Consider the following 20,424-nt stretch of genomic DNA (forward strand, 5'->3'; position numbering starts at 1 on the left):
CTAGCATACAAATTACCCAGGATGCACTGTCATGTATTTTTAATTTCAGGCCTTGTTTCTGTATGACTTATTGTCTAAGAAAACAACAGTTCCTGCTGACCTCTTAAGGTATGAATACTTGCTTTGCTGTTTCACACCCACTGAAGAATGGCAGTGAAGCAACATTCTTCTATAACTTGCAAAATATTTTACCTTTATATAGCACTTTTCAGCTCATGGGACTCCAAAGTTCCTTAATCTTTCTCATAAAGAGGAGCTTTAAATATATATGAAAAGACACCCAAAGATCTTGATCAACATTTTTCAGTTTAGGCTCAGCTCTATTTGCTGATGATTTAAAGATTCATTCTCTTCTACTCAGCGCTGATTAGGCCTCGATTGGAGTATTGTGTTCAAGTTCTGGTAATCACATTTCAGGAAAGATGTGGATAAATTGGAGAAGGTCCAGAGAAGAGTAACAAGAATGATTAAATATCTAGAAAACATGGCCTATAAGGGAAGACTGAAAGAATTGGGTTTGTTTAGTTTGGAAAAGAGAAGACTGAGAGGGGACATGATAGCAGCTTTCAAGTACCAAAAAGGGTGGTACAAGAAGAAAGGAGAAAAAATATTCTCCTTAATCTCTGATGATAGGACAAGAAGCAATGGGCTTAAACTGCAGCAAGGGAGATTTTGGTTGGACATTAGGAAAAACTTGTCAGGGTGGTTAAACACTGGAATAAATTGCCTAGGGAGGTTGTGGAATCTCCATCATTGGAGATATTTAAGAGCAGATTAGATAGACATCTGTCAAGGATGATCTAGATGGTGCTTGGTCCTACCATAAGGTCAGGGGACTGGACTTGATGACCTCTTAAGGTCCCTTCCAGTTCTAGTATTCTATGATTTACGATAAGAGTCTTTGAAGAGTCTTTGAACTGGATTGTGGCATATAGACATAGCTTCTTGATGAAGGAGAAGTAGAAATCCAGCCATCCTGGCAAGAACTCTGGAAAGCACTGTACCTGCAGTAGCCACAATGCTTCCCTGAGTTTGAGCACTAGAGAGGCATAGCTGTTGTGGCACCTTTGAAGCTGTAGTATCCATTGTTCCTGGCCACCTCTGCTGACCGGTGTGGGACCATGGTTCTTCTCCCTATCCCCAATATAGAAGATAGTGACACCAGTCCTATAAAGTTTTCCAAAGCAGAGATTTTCAATGCTACCTGGGGATTTTCATTAATGGAAATTGGGTGTCTAAATTTTCCGGGTAGCTTCCAGTTCTAGTAATCTGTGATTATCAGAGAAGGCCACAAATAGGCAGGGGGTGAGGACAAAGGCAGGGGCGGAGTAGACGGTGTCCAGAAGAGATTCTTTCTTGCTATTTGGTCTGTAGAATGAAAGAGGTGACTATTCTCTGCTGTGGGTCATGCTAAAAAATTCATGGGATCATGTGTTGTTCTCTTTATCAGTATAGGGCAGTTGGTGAAAGGAGTAACATGCCAGCAGATTGACCTTATGAGCACCGACTCTTTTCTAAATAATTTCAGATTCTTTGAAAAGAATCTGCAGTTGCTTTCTCCATATCAGGTAAAACTGGAAACATAATAGCATGTGCGTGTATATGTATGGTTTTCTGTATACATAGTCTAATACACAAACCGTAGGTGGATTACAGTAGGATGAATTCATAATTTTTTTTCAGTGAATTTCAAATCCTGTGTTAATTGTCCATTAACAGATTCAATTTTCACTAGTTCATGTGCTATTCAAGAATTAATCGGAGAATAATTTCTGGTGTTCATTCTTGATTAGTAATTAATTCATGAGTAATCTATTTAAAACTGATACAAACCCTAATATCACCCAAACATGGGCCTTTTCATCTCTGGCACTCAAGAAGAGAAAGCTACAAACAACTTTGTAGAAATTGTGAGCATGAAAAAACGCTCTGAAGATAGGCATAATTTTACATGTGCTAATTTAAAAAATGTAATAAATTAACCATATCTTCATTCTTCCTCAGAATTCGTAAGTGCCTAAGATTTTAAATATTTCGTTTCCAGGTTAACTGTTTGGCTTGGAAATTTTGGAAAGAGTCCAATTTATCTATCCCTCCCTTCCTCTTATCAGTACTTCCGTAAGTTCCTCTTGTAATATGCATGGCAGTATGTTCCATTTAATCCTCATCAGCTTTTTTTTACTTAACTCTTTTACCACCAGAGAAATGGATAATTCAAGCAAATGATAGTTTTATATGTAAGTTACTGGTTCCAGCCAAATCAGTATCAACCAAGTTACCATTTGATGTATGGTCAGTGATTTGTATGAAATACGTCAATTTTAATGGTTCCAGTCACCTCATTAGAACCATCGCACTTGGAATTTATTGAAACATGTAGAATTTATAAAGACTGAATTGCCTTTTTTCCCTTTTCAAGTGGTCTCTTTCCAGGCAGGACTGAGGCACAGTGACAGGGTATTTTGTGGAAAGCTTTCGTTCTACCAGATCTGTAAATGAACAGAGGACTTAATTTTCAAGGCCTTTCAGTTCATCACCTTTTATAATTGACAAATTTCATGATTTTTTTTGTTGTTGTTTAAAGATACAGCTATTTTGTGATTGCCTAGCTTACCAAGTAAAGCTGGAGGAGCGGAGTGTAGTCAGTATGCCTCATGGAAACATTTGAAAATGATGTTTTTAAATTGAAATGGAGTTTTGTAACAATTTTTAAAAATATTTTTTAACTTTTCAAAACATTTCCTGCTGGGAACTCTCATTCTCTTTGTGGGTGTTGGGAAAAGGGGGGTGAAAATGTCAGTGGTTCATTTCTCCCTTCCTTCACCCTGCCTATGCAACTTTTATTAAAAAATATAATTTCTGAGTTAAATATATATTTTTTTGGTTGAAAGAAGGTTTTCTAGCAGGGAAAAACCTTTTGATAGAAATATTTGGATAAAGTCTCCTACCAGCCATGTCTGACAGAGACTCCCTTATGCTGCATTTTCTTCTGTTCCATCAAAATCATCTGATATATGTTGATGCTCTTGACTTCACAGTCACTGAGAGCACAGAAACATTTGGAGAGCCTGACTGGCATAGCTTTGGGATTTGATTCAATTCTAAAAGGCTGTCTGCCACTCGGATGGAAAACCACGTAACTTCAGTTTCATTTGGCAGCCCTTTTTTAGACCGTTGTAAATGAGACACATGTTCCAAAAATTTCTTATCAGTAATTCACCCACTGCATCTTGACTCAGTAGAGAGATGAGAAATGCTCCTCTCCATGGTAAATTTTTGAAGCTATATTTACTTTACAGTCCTTTAAAACTTGCCAACTGTTTTTGTGTTAACTGTTTACAAGAATGTTTTTTTTCCCTATAAAATATTCTGTTAATTTAGCTGTGTTGGTCATGCCTGCATTGGTAGTGCTGCTACTTGCATTTTATTTTATAGAATAAATTAAAACTATATTTGAGGAGTTCCTTTGAAAAAGATGACTTTGGAATGTATTCTGACTTTTTCATAATAGTTATTATGTAGAAAAGATTCTTAGCCCAGTTGCCTAGAAATAGCACAGAACACTGCCGACTGGATGTTGTTTGGTTTTTGCTCCAGCATAGGAAGAGTCTGGGAGCACTGCAGACTAGTGGTTCTCAAATTTTTCTCTGGGACCAGTCAGTGATGAGCAATTTGAGTCTCTAGGAGTATCATACACTACTGACAGTGTGATAGTGACAGGCTTGCTTTGCGCTCTACCATTCCCTCTGGCCAACCCAGAAATTTTTCAGATCCCTCATCCATTCTTTTAGGCTACGTCTACATTGGCCGCCTATTACGGAATAGGCATGCTAATGTAGAACTTTGCAAGAGGCAAATGCGCGGGGGATTTAAATATCCCCCGCGGCATTTGCATTTTCATGGCCGCCGCTTTTTTCCGGCTTGGAGATAAGCCGGTGAAAAGCGTCCAGACTGGCACGATCCTCTGGAATAAAGCCCTATTCCAGAGGATCTCTTATTCCTACTTGCAATAAGAGGAATAAGAGATCCTCCAGAAAAGGGCTTTATTCCGGAGGATCGCGCCAGTCTGGACGCTTTTCTCCGGCTTATCTCCAAGCCGGAAAAAAGCGGCGGCCATGAAAATGCAAATGCCGCGGGGGATATTTAAATCCCCTGCGCATTTGCCTCTTCCAAAGTTCTACATTAGCATGCCTATTCCGTAATAGGCGGCCAATGTAGACACAGCCTTAGAGTATATAATGGAAAACTGGTAAAGAGAGCTTCCGTTGCAGAAATGTCCATAACTTTTATATTCACAGATTCATCTTGCCAATTTCTAAATAAAATAAACAGGGAAATAAGTCATTGGACTTCAGCAACTCTCATTCCCTTTGGGATACAGAATGTCTGCCGTGCAATTAGACATCTGCAGCTGCCCATGGTGGCTGACTTGAGCTGACCAGGAAAAGTTCACATGGTGACTTGGAGGCACATACACCTTGAAAATTCCCTTTTAGAAGCTAACAGTACATTAATCCCCTATTCTTTGTTTCTTGTTGACAAGAAGGCCAATATTTGAGTTATGGGGAGGGATTTTTGTTAAAGTAAATGTTCACAAGTACAGTGAACCTGCATCTAGACTTTGAGGAGAGGCTTCCAAAATACCTACAGGGATTAATTTACATTATGGAATAATGAGCTGCAGAAATTCAGTTCAGGATGAGATGCTGGCCTGTACAGATATGTACACACACAACTATTTTTGTGACCTTTCTTATGTTACTGAGGTAACCCCTCAAATGTTAGTGCTATAATGAGACAGCGGTCTAAGCTATAATGTTCAAATTGTGATCCAAACTTCTCCAAAGTTCATGAGTGTTTAAATCCAGGAGTTTGGTTTGGCCCATTCTAGAGAGCGGAACCAACCACCAAGTACAGATAAGATCTGAACTTCCTCAGTGTTGTGGAGAGAACCTATCTAGGAAGCTCAAATTCCACTCTAGGTTTAATCAAAATATTTCAAAAGAACCTACAACAATACGCCAAATCTTTACAGTGCTAAAGTCTAGCTTTACAACTAAGAATTGTTTTGTTTAATTCTGTCTCTAGTGCTCAGTATCTGGAATCCATTTCAGGCACTTTGTGTGTCCCTTTCCTGGTAAGTCTGGGGAAGACTGAACTAGATCTTCTGATTCCAAATCTGCATAAAAAGAATGCAGTCCTGCAGAAAGTACAAGAGTGTCTGGTAAGCATGATACTTTTCTTCTGGGTGGGGAAAAGGGGCAAGAAAACAAAAGCCACATCTGCAGTTACTCTAAATTGTGATGGCTTCTGCCTCACCAGGTAAAATAAGTGCTACTTTAACATTGCATAGGAAGTTCTGCATTGTGGCTTTGTCAGGTTTGTGGTTTTCACTATAATGCGATAGTTGTAATTTCCTATTATCTTTAATGTTATAATCCCAGGAATTGATGGAAACAACCATATTGAGACATATTGGGACAAATGGTATGGCCTAACCATGTTATAATACTGTTTGTTCTTGTCTGTACTGGAATTTTTTAGGAAATTTCCTGTGGTGCAGCTTTATCTGTGACAGCAATTGTGGTAGAGCTAGAGTAGACATGACTCAGGGATAGTCCTGTAGACCTCAGGGTTAGATTATACAATGGTATATAGAGTCCAGCGGCTGTTCTATGCTAGTGCTTCCATCACTGCTAGCACTAAAGGTGGAAGATTTCTTGGAAATTCTTAGTATTGGATAACAAGTGGATAGAAAATAAATATTATAACCATTATAGAGAACCATGTGTTATCCTAGGCTTTCTTCCTGGTTTAAACATTGTTATCTATAATAAGATCTTATTGTTTCCTTGTGCTCTACCATCTGGTTTATCCTCCTGTTTTCTCTTGTTTTAGGCTTAGATTGCAAGCTGTTTCGGGCAGGGAGTATCTTTTAATTCTGTGTTTGTACAGTGCCTAGCACAATGGGGTCCTGGGACATGACTGGACGTCCTAGACCCTACCGCAATACAAGTAATTGTGAATAGCAATAACATCTTGGGGGAGTTGGATTTTTGTCCAATTCATTAGGAATGGGATATATGTTATAACAAGGCTAGGTCACAACTATCCCATAAATCATATTTATGCTTTCTTAGCTTTGTAGCATAGTAAGAACCTTTCTGACTCACACAGGTAAGGACTTCAGAATTGGGTCCATGTTTACATGTCCTGAAAGAGAAGCATTTATATTTAAGGAGTAAGCTAAATTACCTTGTAGAAATTCCCTTGGAACAAGCATGAGGGCTCCACTCTAGTCTTAGAACCAAGATAGTACAAAATATGCAAACCCCAGTGACAGATACTGGCTTAGCAGCCTGCCAGTTTGTTCAAAATGAAGGTCAGATAGCTGTGAAGGGCCAAAAATTCCTGCAACTCCCTAGTTTTTCAGAGTTGTTTTCGATATGGCTCAGGCAGATTATTGCTCATGCTGCTTTATAGTTTAAAGCTGTTTAGCTCAACAAATAAAATGCCATCATTCTGACGTAAAGCAAAATAAACCCTATATTTTCTGCTTGTTCCTCTCTGCTGTCACTATTTTTTTTTCTTGGAAGGATTATCAGTATCTATTAAGCTGTGTGTTTGTCTAGACTGTATGTATACTTACGTTCTCTGCATCCCAATTATTTTTTTGATCTCCAGCCAAGATATAAACATTTCTTAAAAGTTGTATTCAATCTCCTGAATGGCCATAGTGGTCTCATGAAAAGCCATTGCCGCATGCATTGAGTTGGTGAGAACAGCACAAGCTTGGAAAGTTTTTGCATTGAGAAACATACCCTGTTTCTCCAACCTTTGCTAATCCTGAGCAGCTGTACGAGGCACAGGATGTTCCACAGGAAGAGGGAAATGGATGGTCTTTTCTCCCAGCATGCAGATTTGCATCAGCACTGTTCTGTGACTGCTGCTGTAAACTTTGAGGCTGTTGCATTCCTGCTGTATGGGAGAAATTGGTTGGGGTTGATCCCTTACCCCCACCTGCTGCCCCGTGGTGATTTAAAAGGGCCCACGCCCCTGCCACCACCGGCAGCAAAGTGGGGCTTGAGCAGCTTCCTGACAGCTTCACACGCAGCTGCTGACACATCTCTGTGGTCCCTGGGTAGGGTTGTGTGTGTATCTCTCCACTCTGTCCCCACTCCCACTCCGAGCACTCCTGTCATCAGTGGGAGCTGCAAGGGTGGTGCCTGTCAGCAGCAGTGCAAGAGACTCCCCCGTCTCTCCCATCTAGCAACCGCTGCTAGAGGAGTGTGCCCCTGGTAAGCATGGCACCTCCACCCCCTCTTTCCTCCACACTCTTTCCAGACCCCAAATTTCCTCCCAGAGCTTGCACTCGCACTCCTGGCCCCATCCCAGAGCCTGCATCCGGCACCAGAGTCCTTCCCAGAGCATGCATTCTAGACCTCCTCCTGAACCCAAACTCCCTCCCAGAGCCCCCATCCCTCCTCCACACAAACTCCCTCTCAGAGCCTTAGGCAGGTGTGGGGGACTTGGATCCATTCTGGGCAGCACCAACACTTCTACAAACCGGCCACCCTGGGCTGAATATATTGAGGTACTGTTTAGCTGTGCAGTAGAATACTTGTTATTAAATCTGCTAACCAAGTAAATACATCAATTTTGGCCTCTTTGTTTCAGAATGGTTCCATTGGTGATGAATATGACGTGGACATACTTGGAAATCTAATCTGCCATTTACCTCCAGCAATTATACGCGATGGAATATCCCTACGGGCCATGGCAATAGCCCTTCACCAATTCAGATTCTGCCGGCAGCTCAGCCATGAACAGAAGACTGAAATTAAATACAAACTTACTGAGTTACATGGGTAAGATATTAGACATGCAGTTTTGCTTTTGCTGGGGTTAATCTGTATAAAACTCACCATATGCTTTGTCCAACCCAAGCCCCATTTAAAAAATCCTAACCGTATATAATTGAAATTGCAAGGCCCTGCATTCAACCGATGACATTTCTCTTTGTTTGGCTGTAACACCGTAACTTTTGAATGCTGCATCAGTTTCAACTTTTCAGAGAATGTTATAGTAACCCATGGGTAGAACTCTACTGATTTGTGGAGGGAGAGTGGAAAATTGGATGGGGGAAATGGAAGGTCCAGAGAGGCCCTGTCATTTGTTCATCAGATCCCTAGCTTCATGCAGTGTTGGAATTGTAAAAATCAAAATTGTTGATGCCACCTATTGATGTCTTTGTAGCATAACAAGACTCCTGCTCATCTCTGCTTATCCTCCCAGTAGAGTTTATAGTTGAACATTTTGACATCCTGAATGACTTTCCTCCTGGACATAAAGGAGAAAAATAAAAAAAGATTGGAGAAGGAAGGAGCACACAGAGCCCCAGAATGGGAGAGAGGCACAGGGCTCCTGACATGGGCGAAATGGGGTTTCACACAGGGCCCTTGACATGAGATGCGAGGAAGGGGGTGGGAGACAGACAGATTCCTGGCAGGGGGAGAGTGGAAGACCTTAGTATGGGAGGAAGGAGGGAATGGGGGTGCATATTGTCATCTCCTAGCATTGTGGGCGAACGGGGAAACTTACTATAGAGGGACAGGAGAATTGAGGCGGGGCACACAAAATTCCTGTTATGAGAAAGAAGTGGGGAAGCCTCAGTCCCATATGCCAGAGTGGGATGGAAGAGTAGCACACCGAGAACTTGGGGGTGAGGAATAGAACGGTGGGATGCAAGGAGCCTCATCTGTGTTTGCCATTTAGCACAGTCTAAAGAAGCAACAAAGTGTGAGCCCCACCAGTGTTAATTCATAAGTGTCAATCTAGAAGACTAATTGGAACCCAACACGTATATCAGTTATGCAAAGAAAACTACCCCAAATCCCCATATTATAGAAATACAACTTGCTCCTTTGGGTTCTCTTGTTCCCTTCTTCCCATGGAAGAATCTCATGTTTGAAGACCGAGCCTGAACACAAAGTCGCTGCTCCTTAGTCATCACTTAGCTAAAGTTCTCGGCCAATGGGATCTGTGGGAAGCAGTGTCCCGATCTGTGTCATGTCCTGCAGCTTCCATTTTCCAAAAACGGCAACCCGCAGCCAATGGAAGATGCAAGTGGCCATACCCACAGACAGAGGTACAGGCAGTCCCTGGGTTACGTACAAGATAGGGACTGTAGGTTTGTTCTTAAGTTTAATCTGTATGTAAGTCGGAACTGGCGTCCAGATTCAGCCGCTGCTGAAACTGACCGCCAGTTCTGACTTACTTACAGATTCAACTTAAGAACCCCAAGCTTCCCCAAGTCAGCTGCTGCTGAAACTGATGAGCGCTGATTCCAGGAAGCCTGGGGCAGAGCAACTCTGCCTCGGGCTTCCTGTAGTCAGCGCTGGTCAGTTTCAGCAGCGGCTGACTTGGGGACGTCTGGGGCAGAGCAGCTGGGGTGCTGCTGGGTTGCTCCAGTAGCACCGCTCCTCGGCGCTACTGGACCAACCCAGCAGCACCCCAGCTGCTCTGCCCCAGGCATCCTGATTCAGCCACTGCTGAAACTGACCAGCAGCGGCTGAATCAGGACCTGGGGCAGAGCAGCTGGGGTGCTGCCGGGTTGGTCCAGTAGTGCCCAGAGCGGGTGCTGCAGGACCAATCCGCAGCGCCCCAGCTGCTCTGCTCCAGGGTCCAAAACAAAAGCCTGGTCTGCTGGGGGGGGCACACTATCCGCACCCCCCCCCCAGCAGACCAGGGACACGGGGAGCAGAGCGGCAGCGGGGTGCCGCGCCTCTGAGGCTTTGCTCTGGCAAAGTCTCAGAGGCGCGGGACCCCCCCCCCCCCGCGGCTGCGGCTTCAGTCCCGGTGCCTGTGGTCTGCTGGGGACCGTCCCCAGCAGACCACAGGCACCGGGTCTCAAGCGGCAGCAGCGGGCGGGTTCCCGCGCTTTTGAGGCTTTGCTCTGGCAAAGCCTCAGAAGCGCGGGAACCCGCCCGGTGCCCCTGGTCTGCTGGAGACGGTCTCCAGCAGACAAGGGGCACCGGAGCAGCTTACGAACGGGGCTTTCTCGCCCCGGAGCTCGCAGGTAGCAATCCGCTACCTCGACCTCCGGGGCGAGAAAGTCCCGTTCGTAAGTGCGGATCCGACGTAAGTCGGATCCGCGTAAGTCGGGGACTGCCTGTATATAAAGTGCAGGTGGCCTGCCAGGGGCTAACCCTGGCAAACTGCATCTGGCCCACAGGTCACTTATTGCCAAAAATAAATGAAAATGTGATCCAGATGTTAAAAACTGAAACATGACTTTAATAAAGAGCCATCTATCTCAGAGATGGTATAAAACATGCATGCAGATTTAGTGCTATTTTGAGGCAGGATGGTATTGCAGACATTTGGTATTTTGTATAATTTTCCAAAAAATTTTCACAGCACCCCAAAGAACTGGACAATTCAAACAACACAGGATGTTGGACCATTCGTTGCTTTTTTGGCAAAAGATGAATTAACTGTCCTTGCTGAAAAGGTATTTTATCATTTTAATTTTTAAGATTCTACCAGATCATTTTAAAGCAATTTAAAATACATGCATTTCAGTACTTAATGGAAATTTAATTCTCCTTGCAACGAACCTTGTCAATATTTTTGCCCAGTCCTGCATTTGTTACTCAGTCAAAACTCTAGGGGTTTAGCCCATAATATAAAGAGTTAACTATGTATGTACATAGATAAGTACACATTGTTATATAGGAAGGGATTATATGTTTTAGGACCTACACACACTCTGTCACGCTTTCAAAGCATCTTAGAGTGTGTTCTCTGCTCCCCCATCATGCTATCCAAATGTGAAGAATTACTTTTCTTGGATTAAAACTTTTCTTAACTCCTTATTAACAATGGGAGCATCCTGTGAGCTATATATGTAGTATAGTTGTAGCCATGTTGGTCCCAGGATATAAGAGGGATACCATGGATGCGGTAATATCTTTTATTAAACCAACTTCTGTTGGTGAGATAAATTTATCCTATAAAAGATATTATCTCAACCACCTTGTGAGGTAATGTATAGGAAGATGATGATTTATACCTTTAGACCTTGGGCTAAGAGCTAGTGTAATATTAGTATAGTTAATATGGAACTATATCCTGCCCTTACAAGTGATGGACTATGTAGTTTATTTTCCAGCACTCATTTTTATAATCTTATTATCTTTATATATCTTTGTAATCTGGTGAATTTATTCTGGAGAAGTTAGTCATGGGTGCAGTCAAAAAGAGGATTCTCTCAAAGGATAAAGTTTAGCCAGAAATCAAACAAGTTGAAAATCAGCAGCAAAAAAAATCTCCCTCCAGCCTTTGGTTCATGCCAGTCATGGGACCATGTAACTGGAGCTTTTCTCAAACCATCCTCCTACTGTCTTCCCTGGAACAGCTGTAACAAAGGAGGGGGATGCTGAGTTGTGATTATCCCCTTGTTCATTGGAGCCTGGGCAATGCTCCTGCTCCTTGTCATATCCTAACTGCTTTGTTTCAAATGAGAGGGGCTAGTTCTGAAAATGTCTTGTTGCTTTTATCTTCCCCTCTTTAAGTTCCCAGATACAATTTTACAAATAGCAAAGATGGCTCAGCCAGCGTCTCTACCTGAAGAGTTTCTGTCTGCTGTATTTGAATCTATTCGCAATTCCAGTACTAGCATTAGAGCAGCTGACCCTACAACTGGTGAGTATTTCACTGGTACTTATCCAATGCCAGTGTGTTGGATTGACAGTGGTGACCTTTTTGACTATGCTAGTGCAACCTGAATGGTCTCTTTGTTTTGTTTTGTTTTATTTTGTTTTGTTGTCAGATGCCATTTTGAGAGGTGGTATAACAAAGCAACATGTTGAGAATTTTAGAAGGGTTTGATCTTTTAGAAACGTGGGAGTCTTTGCTCCATTAACCTGCTTCTCTTTTTAAGGATCAACTAATGAAATACTTTATTCCATTAAAAATATGCTGCTAAACAAGTGCTGAAACATGTCTGGCTGCATACGGATTTTGCATTTTTAGAATTATTTTACTTTGCTTGTGGTATAAATGAAAGTTTCACGAATAGAAAAACTGCAGAAACAAAATGTTGAGTCATGAAATGCTGCCTAGTTAAACCTTTATCAGACATTAGTATATTTGTTGGCTCATCTTCTCTAAATGTGATATCAGCGTCACTATGGTCTAACTGTCTAAACAGACTACATTGGGTATTATAGATGAAAATGAATTTTACATTATGAAAAAAACAAATGTTTCCTTATCAAAATCTCTTGTGCCAAATGAAGTCTATCCCATATATTTATTGTACATACTTTGATTCTTTGTGAGTATATAATTAGATTGTAGCCTCTGACCATTTATATTAAGATCACCCTTTCAATGAGCCAAAGAAAATATTTAAACCATGTAATCTAATGGACTACAAGACATACCTGCTGTTGGGTAGATTTTTTCAAAGGCATAACTCTGCATTAGGCATCCAGTGTTTTCATTGTAAGTTGGGTGCCTACCTGCCTTTCACATGTTTGCAAGCTTCACCCTGGGTTCTTTGTTTAATATAGTATAGGCTCAGCTCTTCACAGATCTCTGTGCTTTGAGACCTTTGAATTTGTGTGGACCCCATTCAAATCTAGTGGAGTGATTTCCAGAGATATGAGGGTATATCTGAGAACAGAACTGGATCCTTATAATACCCATTAGCTCTTATTTAGCACTTTTCATCAGTAGAGCTCAAAAAAATTTACGAGAGAGCAATATATCACTATCTCCATTTTACAGGTAGGGAAACAGGCACAAAACAGTTGAGTGGCTTGCATGAGGTTAGCCAGCAAGCAAGTAGCAAGTCAGAAACAGAACCCAGTCCAGAAGTGCATCTGAGTCTTTTCAGTCAGGTAAACTGTCTCCTTTCATCCACTTCACTGACTTCAGTGAAAACAGTCCAAATTTACAAATTAAACATACTTGTTTCTAAAGCAGTATCTAAACAGCATAACAATTATTGTAGGTTAGATAATCTAAAGACTACCAGTACCTGAACACTACTGTGCAGTATGGATAAAATTCATAACCTCCCTACACAGGTTGTGATTTATGGCATAAAACAAGCTTAAAACAACCCAGAAACAGGCCACAAATTTGAAGTGCAACCTTCTCAACACCAGCTATTCCAGCCTGTCTTTGTGTAATTTAGGTCACAGTTTTCAGGTTACTGGGTCACAAGGCCTGTACTGAAGTACCTGTAGAATTTGGAATATTTAAATGAGAAGGCTGAGGGGAGATAGGATTGCTCTCTAAAATACATCAGAGGGTTAATTACCAGGGAAGAAAAGGAGTTATTTAAGTTAAGCACCAATGTGGACACATGAATAAATGGGTATAAACTGGCCATCAAGTAGTTTAGGCTCAAAATTAGGCAAAAGTTTCTAATGGTCAGAAGAAGAACTTTTTGGAATAGTCTTCCAAGGGGAGCAGTAGGGACAAAAAACCTAACTGGCTTCAAGACTGAGCATGATGAGTTTACAGAGTGGGTGGTTTGATGGGACTGCTATGACTGCCACTGGAAAATATCCTCAACTGCTAGTGATGGGACACGAGATGGAGTAGGCTTTTGAGTTATTACAGAGAATTCTTTCCCAGAGGTCTGCCTGGTGCATCTTGTACTCATGCTCAAGGTCTAGCTGATTGCCATGTTTAGAGTCTGGAAGGGATTTTACTCCAGCTCAAATAGACAAAGAACCTGGGAGTTTTTCACCTTCCTCTGTAGCAAGTGTCTGGGTCATGGGTCACTTACAGGTTTAAGCTCAGGGGTGGGCAAAAAGGCCTCCACAGGCCGGATCCAGCCACCAAACAGGTGGATCCAGCCTGCAGAGGCCCTGCTGCTCCCCTGCCCCCAGCCTGGGGGCAGGGAAGCACGCGAAGCCTTCTCCACTCTGCCCCAGCCCTGCGAGCAGCGCATGGCGCTTCAAAGCACCGCATGCTCCTGGTAGGGTGGGAGGAGGCTTTGCGTGCCCCTGCCGCCCCCAGGTCCTAATTGGCCTAGGAGCAGGGGAGTGAGGGAGTTCTCCTCCCATACCAGGTGCATGGGCATCTTGGGGGAATGTGGGGTGGGGGCATAGGCACTCCCTCACCCCCAGATAAATCATTGTCTGGGGATGGGGAACCCAAAAATATCGTGACCATGCCCCTTCTGCTCAATGCCCCACCCCTTCCTGTGAGGTCTGGGGCCACTACAAAAATTTCTGAAGTGGCCCCTGGCAAAAAATGATTGCCCACCCCTGTTTAAGCTAGTGCAAATGATCAATTATCTGTAACTTAAAGCGTTTAAACCATGATTTGAGGGCTTCAGTAACTCAGCCAGAAATCAGGAATCTATTATAGGAGTGGATGTGTGAAGTTCTGTGGCCTGCAGTGTGCAGGAGGTCAAACGTAGATGATCACAATGGTCCCTTTTGGCTTTAAAGTCTCTGAGTAACATGGCTCCAAAAGCTACTCTGGCTCATACCATTGGCCTCCTCTGCATTCAAGTGCAACTGAGCCCCCTTCTGCCACCACACTCCCCACCAAAGTCAATCATGATGCTCCAGTGCTGAGGAGACCTTTCTCAACAAGTATGTTTAATTTGGTTGAAGTGGAGACTTTGTGCTGTTGTCAGACACACACAAGAAAGCAAACCTGAATTAATTTTAATGAAGTTATGCAACATATTACACAGTTTATAGTGCATTCACATAGTACGTTTCAGCCAGAAGTGAAGTTTTATGACTCTCACCAGATCAGTTGCCTCACAAGTGCCCCCTCGTGGCCTAAGGTTGCTCTGAAGTCACTTTGCCTCAGTTTCCCTCTTTAAGAGGATTCTTAAACATGCCAAACAAACTCCTGTTAAATTAATCAACACTCCTTCCTGCAGCTGGATATATAACATAAATTTTTCAAAATAAAAGTTCTCACATCCCCATCAAGCTTCTGCCCCAGTCTTCCTGCTGGGTGCTGTGCAAGCCTTCCCTGCGTCGAACCCTTTTCCTGACTCCGGGTTATCTGCTGGAGCCTTCTTGCTCTCAGAAGCAACTGTCTCTGTATCTCTTCCAGTGACCCCCCTCTTGCAGCTCTGAGTAACATGGCTCCAAAAGCTACTCTGGCTCATCCCAGTGGCCTGCTCTGCATTCAAGGGCAACTGAGCCCCCTTCTGCCACCACACTCCCCACCAAAGTCAATCATGATGCTCCAGTGCTGAGGCCTTTCTCAACAAGTATGTTTAATTTGGTTGAAGTGGAGACTTTGAGCTCTCATCACACACACACAAGAAAGCAAACCTGCTCTTTAAAGGATTCAGGTGTGTCTACTTTGTTACTACAGGTTGGACCTCCTTTGTCTGTAACCCTCAGGACCTGATTGGTTCCAGACCAGGGGAGGTCAAGGGTCCCCTCCCGGCCATCAGCTCCGCTCCTGGGCGCCAGCCCTAGCCAGTGAGCTCCACTCACAGCCCAGGCTGGGGCTGTGCTCCCTGCTGCCATCCCTGTTGCCTCTAGTCACTGCTGGGCCTGCGCTGACCCCACTGCCTCCAGCCCCGGGGCTACACTCCCAGCTGTGCCAGCCCCACTGAGCTGGCCCCGCTGCTGCCAGCCCTGACTGGGGCTGCGCTCCCCACTGCTGAACTGTGCTGTGCTCCTGGCCTCTGGTCCTGCTGCCACTGGCCCGGAGTGCGCTTCTGACCCTGGCTGCCCCCACTCTCAGCCAGGCTGTCTGATCCAGCAATACCCATGGTCCAACCAAACCCTGGATGTTACCAGACCAGAGAGTACCAGATATTAGAGGTTCAGCCTAGCTACATGCCTCTAGCTATTAAAGGGGGAAGCCACCCTGTTACAGTGATTAATTTCTTAATCCCTGAAAAACAGGATTATTCTGGAAACATCTGCAGGATTACACTGATCTAACATTGTTCCTCAAATTTCATGCTAATGGACCCAGTGGTTGTCTTTCAGAATATCCAGTTGTGAGTTTCATATCAACAATAATACTTAGCATTGTAAGTAAGGATTTTTAATCTGTATTTTTAATAATATCATTTTAAATAAAAATGAGCATCCTAAGACCACTTTTTAGAGAGGGCAGATTTTCAGCAGAGATTAAGTGATTTACCCAAGGTCTCACAGTGAAGCAGTGGTAATGTTGGGACTAAAAGTCAGGTATTCTAGCTCAGAGTCCTGAAATGCTATTGTGTGTATTCACATCTAAGCATTTTCAAATATCTGCCCCATTCATACCCGATCAGAGTGAAATCTGATTATAGCAACAAGAATGAAATGGCATCACACACAGGAAATGCTGCCAGGATTGCAATGAATACTTCCATCTGTGAACTTGCCAGAGGAGCCGGTATGTTACAAAAAAAAATGAACACCTGAAGGGCATTTTTTCCAGGAACCAAAAATATTAGGTTTTCATTGGCAAGAGCATGGAACTGTATTGTCTCTGCATGGGCAACATTTACATCAGAAAAGTTGACCTTTTGCAGTGGAGGAAAGTTAAACAGTCTAGCTTTAACAGGGGCCAATTTCAACTATGGACAAAGGGAAAGCAATGATGTTGGCTCGTATAGCTGAAGCCAAGTTTTTCTGTTTGTCCACAGATTCATCCCTCTCAGTGTTCTACCCACTGCTGCAGTTTTATTTGATTCAAATAAATCTTTCCTCTGATTCCTTTCAAAGTACACAGCTATTTTGTGCATCCATGTTTTTAATTTGCTTTTTTCCACGGAAGCTTAGCTCAGAGTCAGCATCTGTGGCATTCTTCTTTTTACTAGTGATGGCCAAATCTGAAGATATTCAGAATGTTGGTAGATAATGATTGAACAATCATTTCCTAAATTAGGGACAGGAGAGTGGCTAATAAGAGATGATATAATGCTAAGATCTCCCTTGCATTATTATCAGAGAGATAAAGCCTATAGATACCTAGGTTTGTCAAAATGAACAATGGAAAAGAAAAAGAATCAGATGTTTTACCAATGTAGCTTGGCAGACCAAACATTTCTATTGTAACTAAGCATCCCTTTCTGGGTTTTCGTAATTCTTAGCATTTTAACAACATATTTGACAAAAAATGAGTAGTGCATTTCTCTCTCTCATTTAAGTTCTGAAAACCAATCTCCTTGCCTCATTTAAATGTCAGGCAAAGCTTACAGTCATACAACTGACAGCATCTTCAAACTGAAAGGCCCACTCAGGCCTGCTGCTATATGTACTGTAATAGAATAATCATCTGTATCTCAACAGTCCCGTTTGAACAAAGATACGTTTATTTAGCAGCAATTTGTGTGTGAACAAAAATTCAATACAGCTCTGTGGAAACTTAAATTGAGACCAGACTAAGGAACTTAATTGAGTTCTGACTCAAGTAAGACTCCTACTGAAGTCAGTGGAAGACTTTGTCATCAGAATTTGACTCTTAATAATGTTAGGGTACCATTTTTTTTTAGCAGTGCTTAGGATAGTTAGATGTTTTTGCTAGGTGCTGCATGCAAATTCCATTTTATGTAGGTATTTTTACATAACTGTTTTTAAAAGTTTTTGTGCACCTCCTTTCCTTTCCAGCATGTGCTGCATTCAAGGGCTAGCACAAATGACCAATTACACTGAGGCTAAGTCTAGACTGCAAGTTTCTTTCGACATAAGCTTTTCAGGAAGAAATCTTTCAAAAAGCTTCTTTTGAAAGAGACCATCCCCGTGCAAAAAGCTCAACAAAATAGCGATGTGCTATTTTGAAAGATAGCGTCCATACTGATTGGACGCTATCTCGCATTTAAGGCCAGTTCACCCAGTTCAGGCAGGGCATCGGGTCAGCAGTTGCTTTCGGGTGCTGTTGCCTAAGGCTATCTGAGATGCATGCTTAAAGGGACCTCCCTGGACAGCCATTTCTCAGCTTGTGCTTGCCTACCTCTCCAAGGGACAACAAAGCATTTGTAGTGCGTGCTCTGGTCCGCTTCAGCACACCACAGGACTCTTTGCCATGGAGACAGAGCTGCCTCTGGACACACGATGGCCCTACACTGCCATGCTGAAGTTTCTGCAGCAGTTTTTGCATGCTGTCTTCATGGCCCTGCATGAGCTCGACTCAGAGCTCATCATTGAGAGCCTCTGCCTGTGTGCAAGAACAACACCATTGCAACCACACCCCATGGTGGAGAGAAGGTTCTGGAGGCTGGGTACAGTTCCGGCTGGTGATGGAGTGGTGGGACAACCAGCAGTGGCTCTATAATTTTCGCATGAGGAAGGAGACATTCATGGAGCTGTGTGCCTGGCTCGCCCCTGCCCTCCGTTGACGTGACACCCAGATGCTATGTGCCATCCCCCTGGAGAAGCAGGTCACCATCGCTGTCTGGAAGTGCAACACCAAACAGTTACTAGTCTGTGGGCAATCAGTTTGGCATGGGAAGGTCCACCGTTGGGGCCCTCCTCATGGAGGTAAGGCGCACTCAGGCTGCAGTCCCTGGAGGGGGTGTGTGTGGAAATACTGGAAAGGGAGAACCTAGGGAAAAGGTTGGGGGTCCTGCCCCCCCACAGCCCTGGGTGGGCGGGCTTTATAGGGGGTGGCTCCTGGGGTGTTTGTCGGGGTGGAGGGAGAGAGGGCTCGGGGACCTCCCGAGGGCTCAGGCACCCCCCTTTGATTCTCTGTTTTGTGTGTTTGTTTGTCTCTTTCTGCAGGTGGTAAGGGCTATAAACACCGTCCTGCTGTGCATGGTCATCTGCCTAGGAGACCTGGACCCCATCGTGGCCCGATTTGCCACCCTAGGCTTCCCCAACTGCGGGGGAGGGGGTGATAGATGGAATCCACATCCCCATCCGTGTCCCAGAACACCGTACCACCCAGTATATCAACCGCATGGAATATTTCTCGATAGTCCTGCATGCCCTGGTCGAGCACCACGGCCAATTCATAGATGTTTTCATTGGCTGGTCAGGGAGGGCGCATGACACTCACATATTCAGAAACTCCAGCCTCTACCAGAAACTAGAGGCTGGCACATTCTTCCCCCAGATTCTTTCCCCAGTGACACATCATTGTTGAGGACATTGAGATGCCACTGTGCATCATAGGGGGAACAGCCTACCCTCTCATGCCATAGCTTATGAAGCCATATATAGGCCTCCTGGGCCCAAGCAGGGACCATTTCAATGCCTGCCTGGGCAGGGCCCCCATCCAGGCGAAATGTACCTTCCACCGCTTGAAGGTGAGGTTTGGGTTTCTCCTGACCCGCTTCATTGTGGGGGAACTCGACATCTCCCAGGTAGCCTCTGCATGCTGTATTCTCTACAACAGTGTGGAGAGTAAGGGGGAGGCCTTCCTTCCGGGGTGGGGGACAGAGGCCAGCTGGGAGGGACAGGCCTTCAAGCAGCTGCACACAGCTGCCATCCACCAGGCCCATCAACTTGGGGTGTGCATCTGGGAGGCCCTGAGGGAGAGTTTCTCTGAAGGACCCCAGTAACTCTTCCCAGTGTTTCACTAGGGGTCTGTGCCTTGCCCCTCTCTGCGTTTCCCAGAACAACCCCTCCCTTCCCTCCTTCCCTGTACAGTCAATAAATACAACAGTTTGGTGTTCCAAAAAATAAGTGTTTTTCTTTTTGGTAAAAATAATGGGATTGTGGGGGGGAGGAGAGGCTCAGAGCTGGGGCTGAGACTGGCGTGTGGTTTGGGTGGTAGTTCCACCTCATGTCCGGGGACTGTGGGGGTGGGGTCCTGGGAGAATAGGGGGGTAGGTGGGGTGGGGTACTGGAGCAGGGTCTGGCATAGCTGGGGCTGGGACTGGTGCCGGATAGGTCATCATCTCCTGGATGATGGCACAAATATTGCAGCCCTGCTGCACCAGCTTGGTCCCCATCTGGTCCTGCCATTGTGCGTCACCCCGGACCTTCTAGGCCAGCGTCTTCTGCATGTTCTAGAGGACAGATATGTGCTCCCTCATTAGGTCCTCATGGACCCTCCGGCTCCTGCAGCTCCCCCGAGATCGGGCGGCTGGCTCAACTGGTGATGACTGCCCCACATTCACAGCAGGTCCAGCAGGGAAGAATAAAGAGAGGTGGTCAGTCGTCTATGGAGACACTGTCCCTGAGGCCTTGCCCTCCTCTGTGAGCTGAGAGCAACAGACCTTGGGCCAGAGGATGGTGATGTCCTGGGAGCAAGGCCATGTGTGGCCTGGACAGCGGGCCCTGCCTTACAGAGGCCCACAGGTGCCCAGACCATGCTTTCTGTCCCCTCCCTCCATCCCCCCCGTCCCATGAATAAGCAGGCAAGGGAAGTGTCCAGACATGCTGGGATCCCATGGGCGGGAGAAGGGCCTCAAGCAACCTGGGTTTCCATTGGGGCCGCGCGCACACCTGCACCTGGCAGTGCTGCCCCGGGAGCGGGTGG

At 44.5% G+C, this 20,424-nt stretch overlaps 1 protein-coding gene across 7 annotated transcripts in view; it reads left to right on the forward strand.

Annotated features, from left to right (window-relative positions):
• Positions 1-20,424, forward strand: part of OTOA (otoancorin) — a 74,116-nt gene that overhangs the window by 25,505 nt on the left and 28,187 nt on the right. For all 7 annotated transcript variants that reach the window (XM_075899476.1, XM_075899477.1, XM_075899480.1 and 4 more), the window contains 7 exons: positions 50-108; positions 1,451-1,568; positions 2,045-2,118; positions 5,089-5,224; positions 7,678-7,868; positions 10,420-10,513; positions 11,577-11,706. In XM_075899476.1, the coding sequence (XP_075755591.1) occupies positions 50-108; positions 1,451-1,568; positions 2,045-2,118; positions 5,089-5,224; positions 7,678-7,868; positions 10,420-10,513; positions 11,577-11,706 (802 nt within the window). The remainder of the gene's footprint in view (positions 1-49; positions 109-1,450; positions 1,569-2,044; positions 2,119-5,088; positions 5,225-7,677; positions 7,869-10,419; positions 10,514-11,576; positions 11,707-20,424) is intronic.

Source organism: Pelodiscus sinensis, chromosome 16, assembly GCF_049634645.1.
Source record: "Pelodiscus sinensis isolate JC-2024 chromosome 16, ASM4963464v1, whole genome shotgun sequence".
NCBI classification, from domain to species: Eukaryota; Metazoa; Chordata; order Testudines; family Trionychidae; genus Pelodiscus; species Pelodiscus sinensis.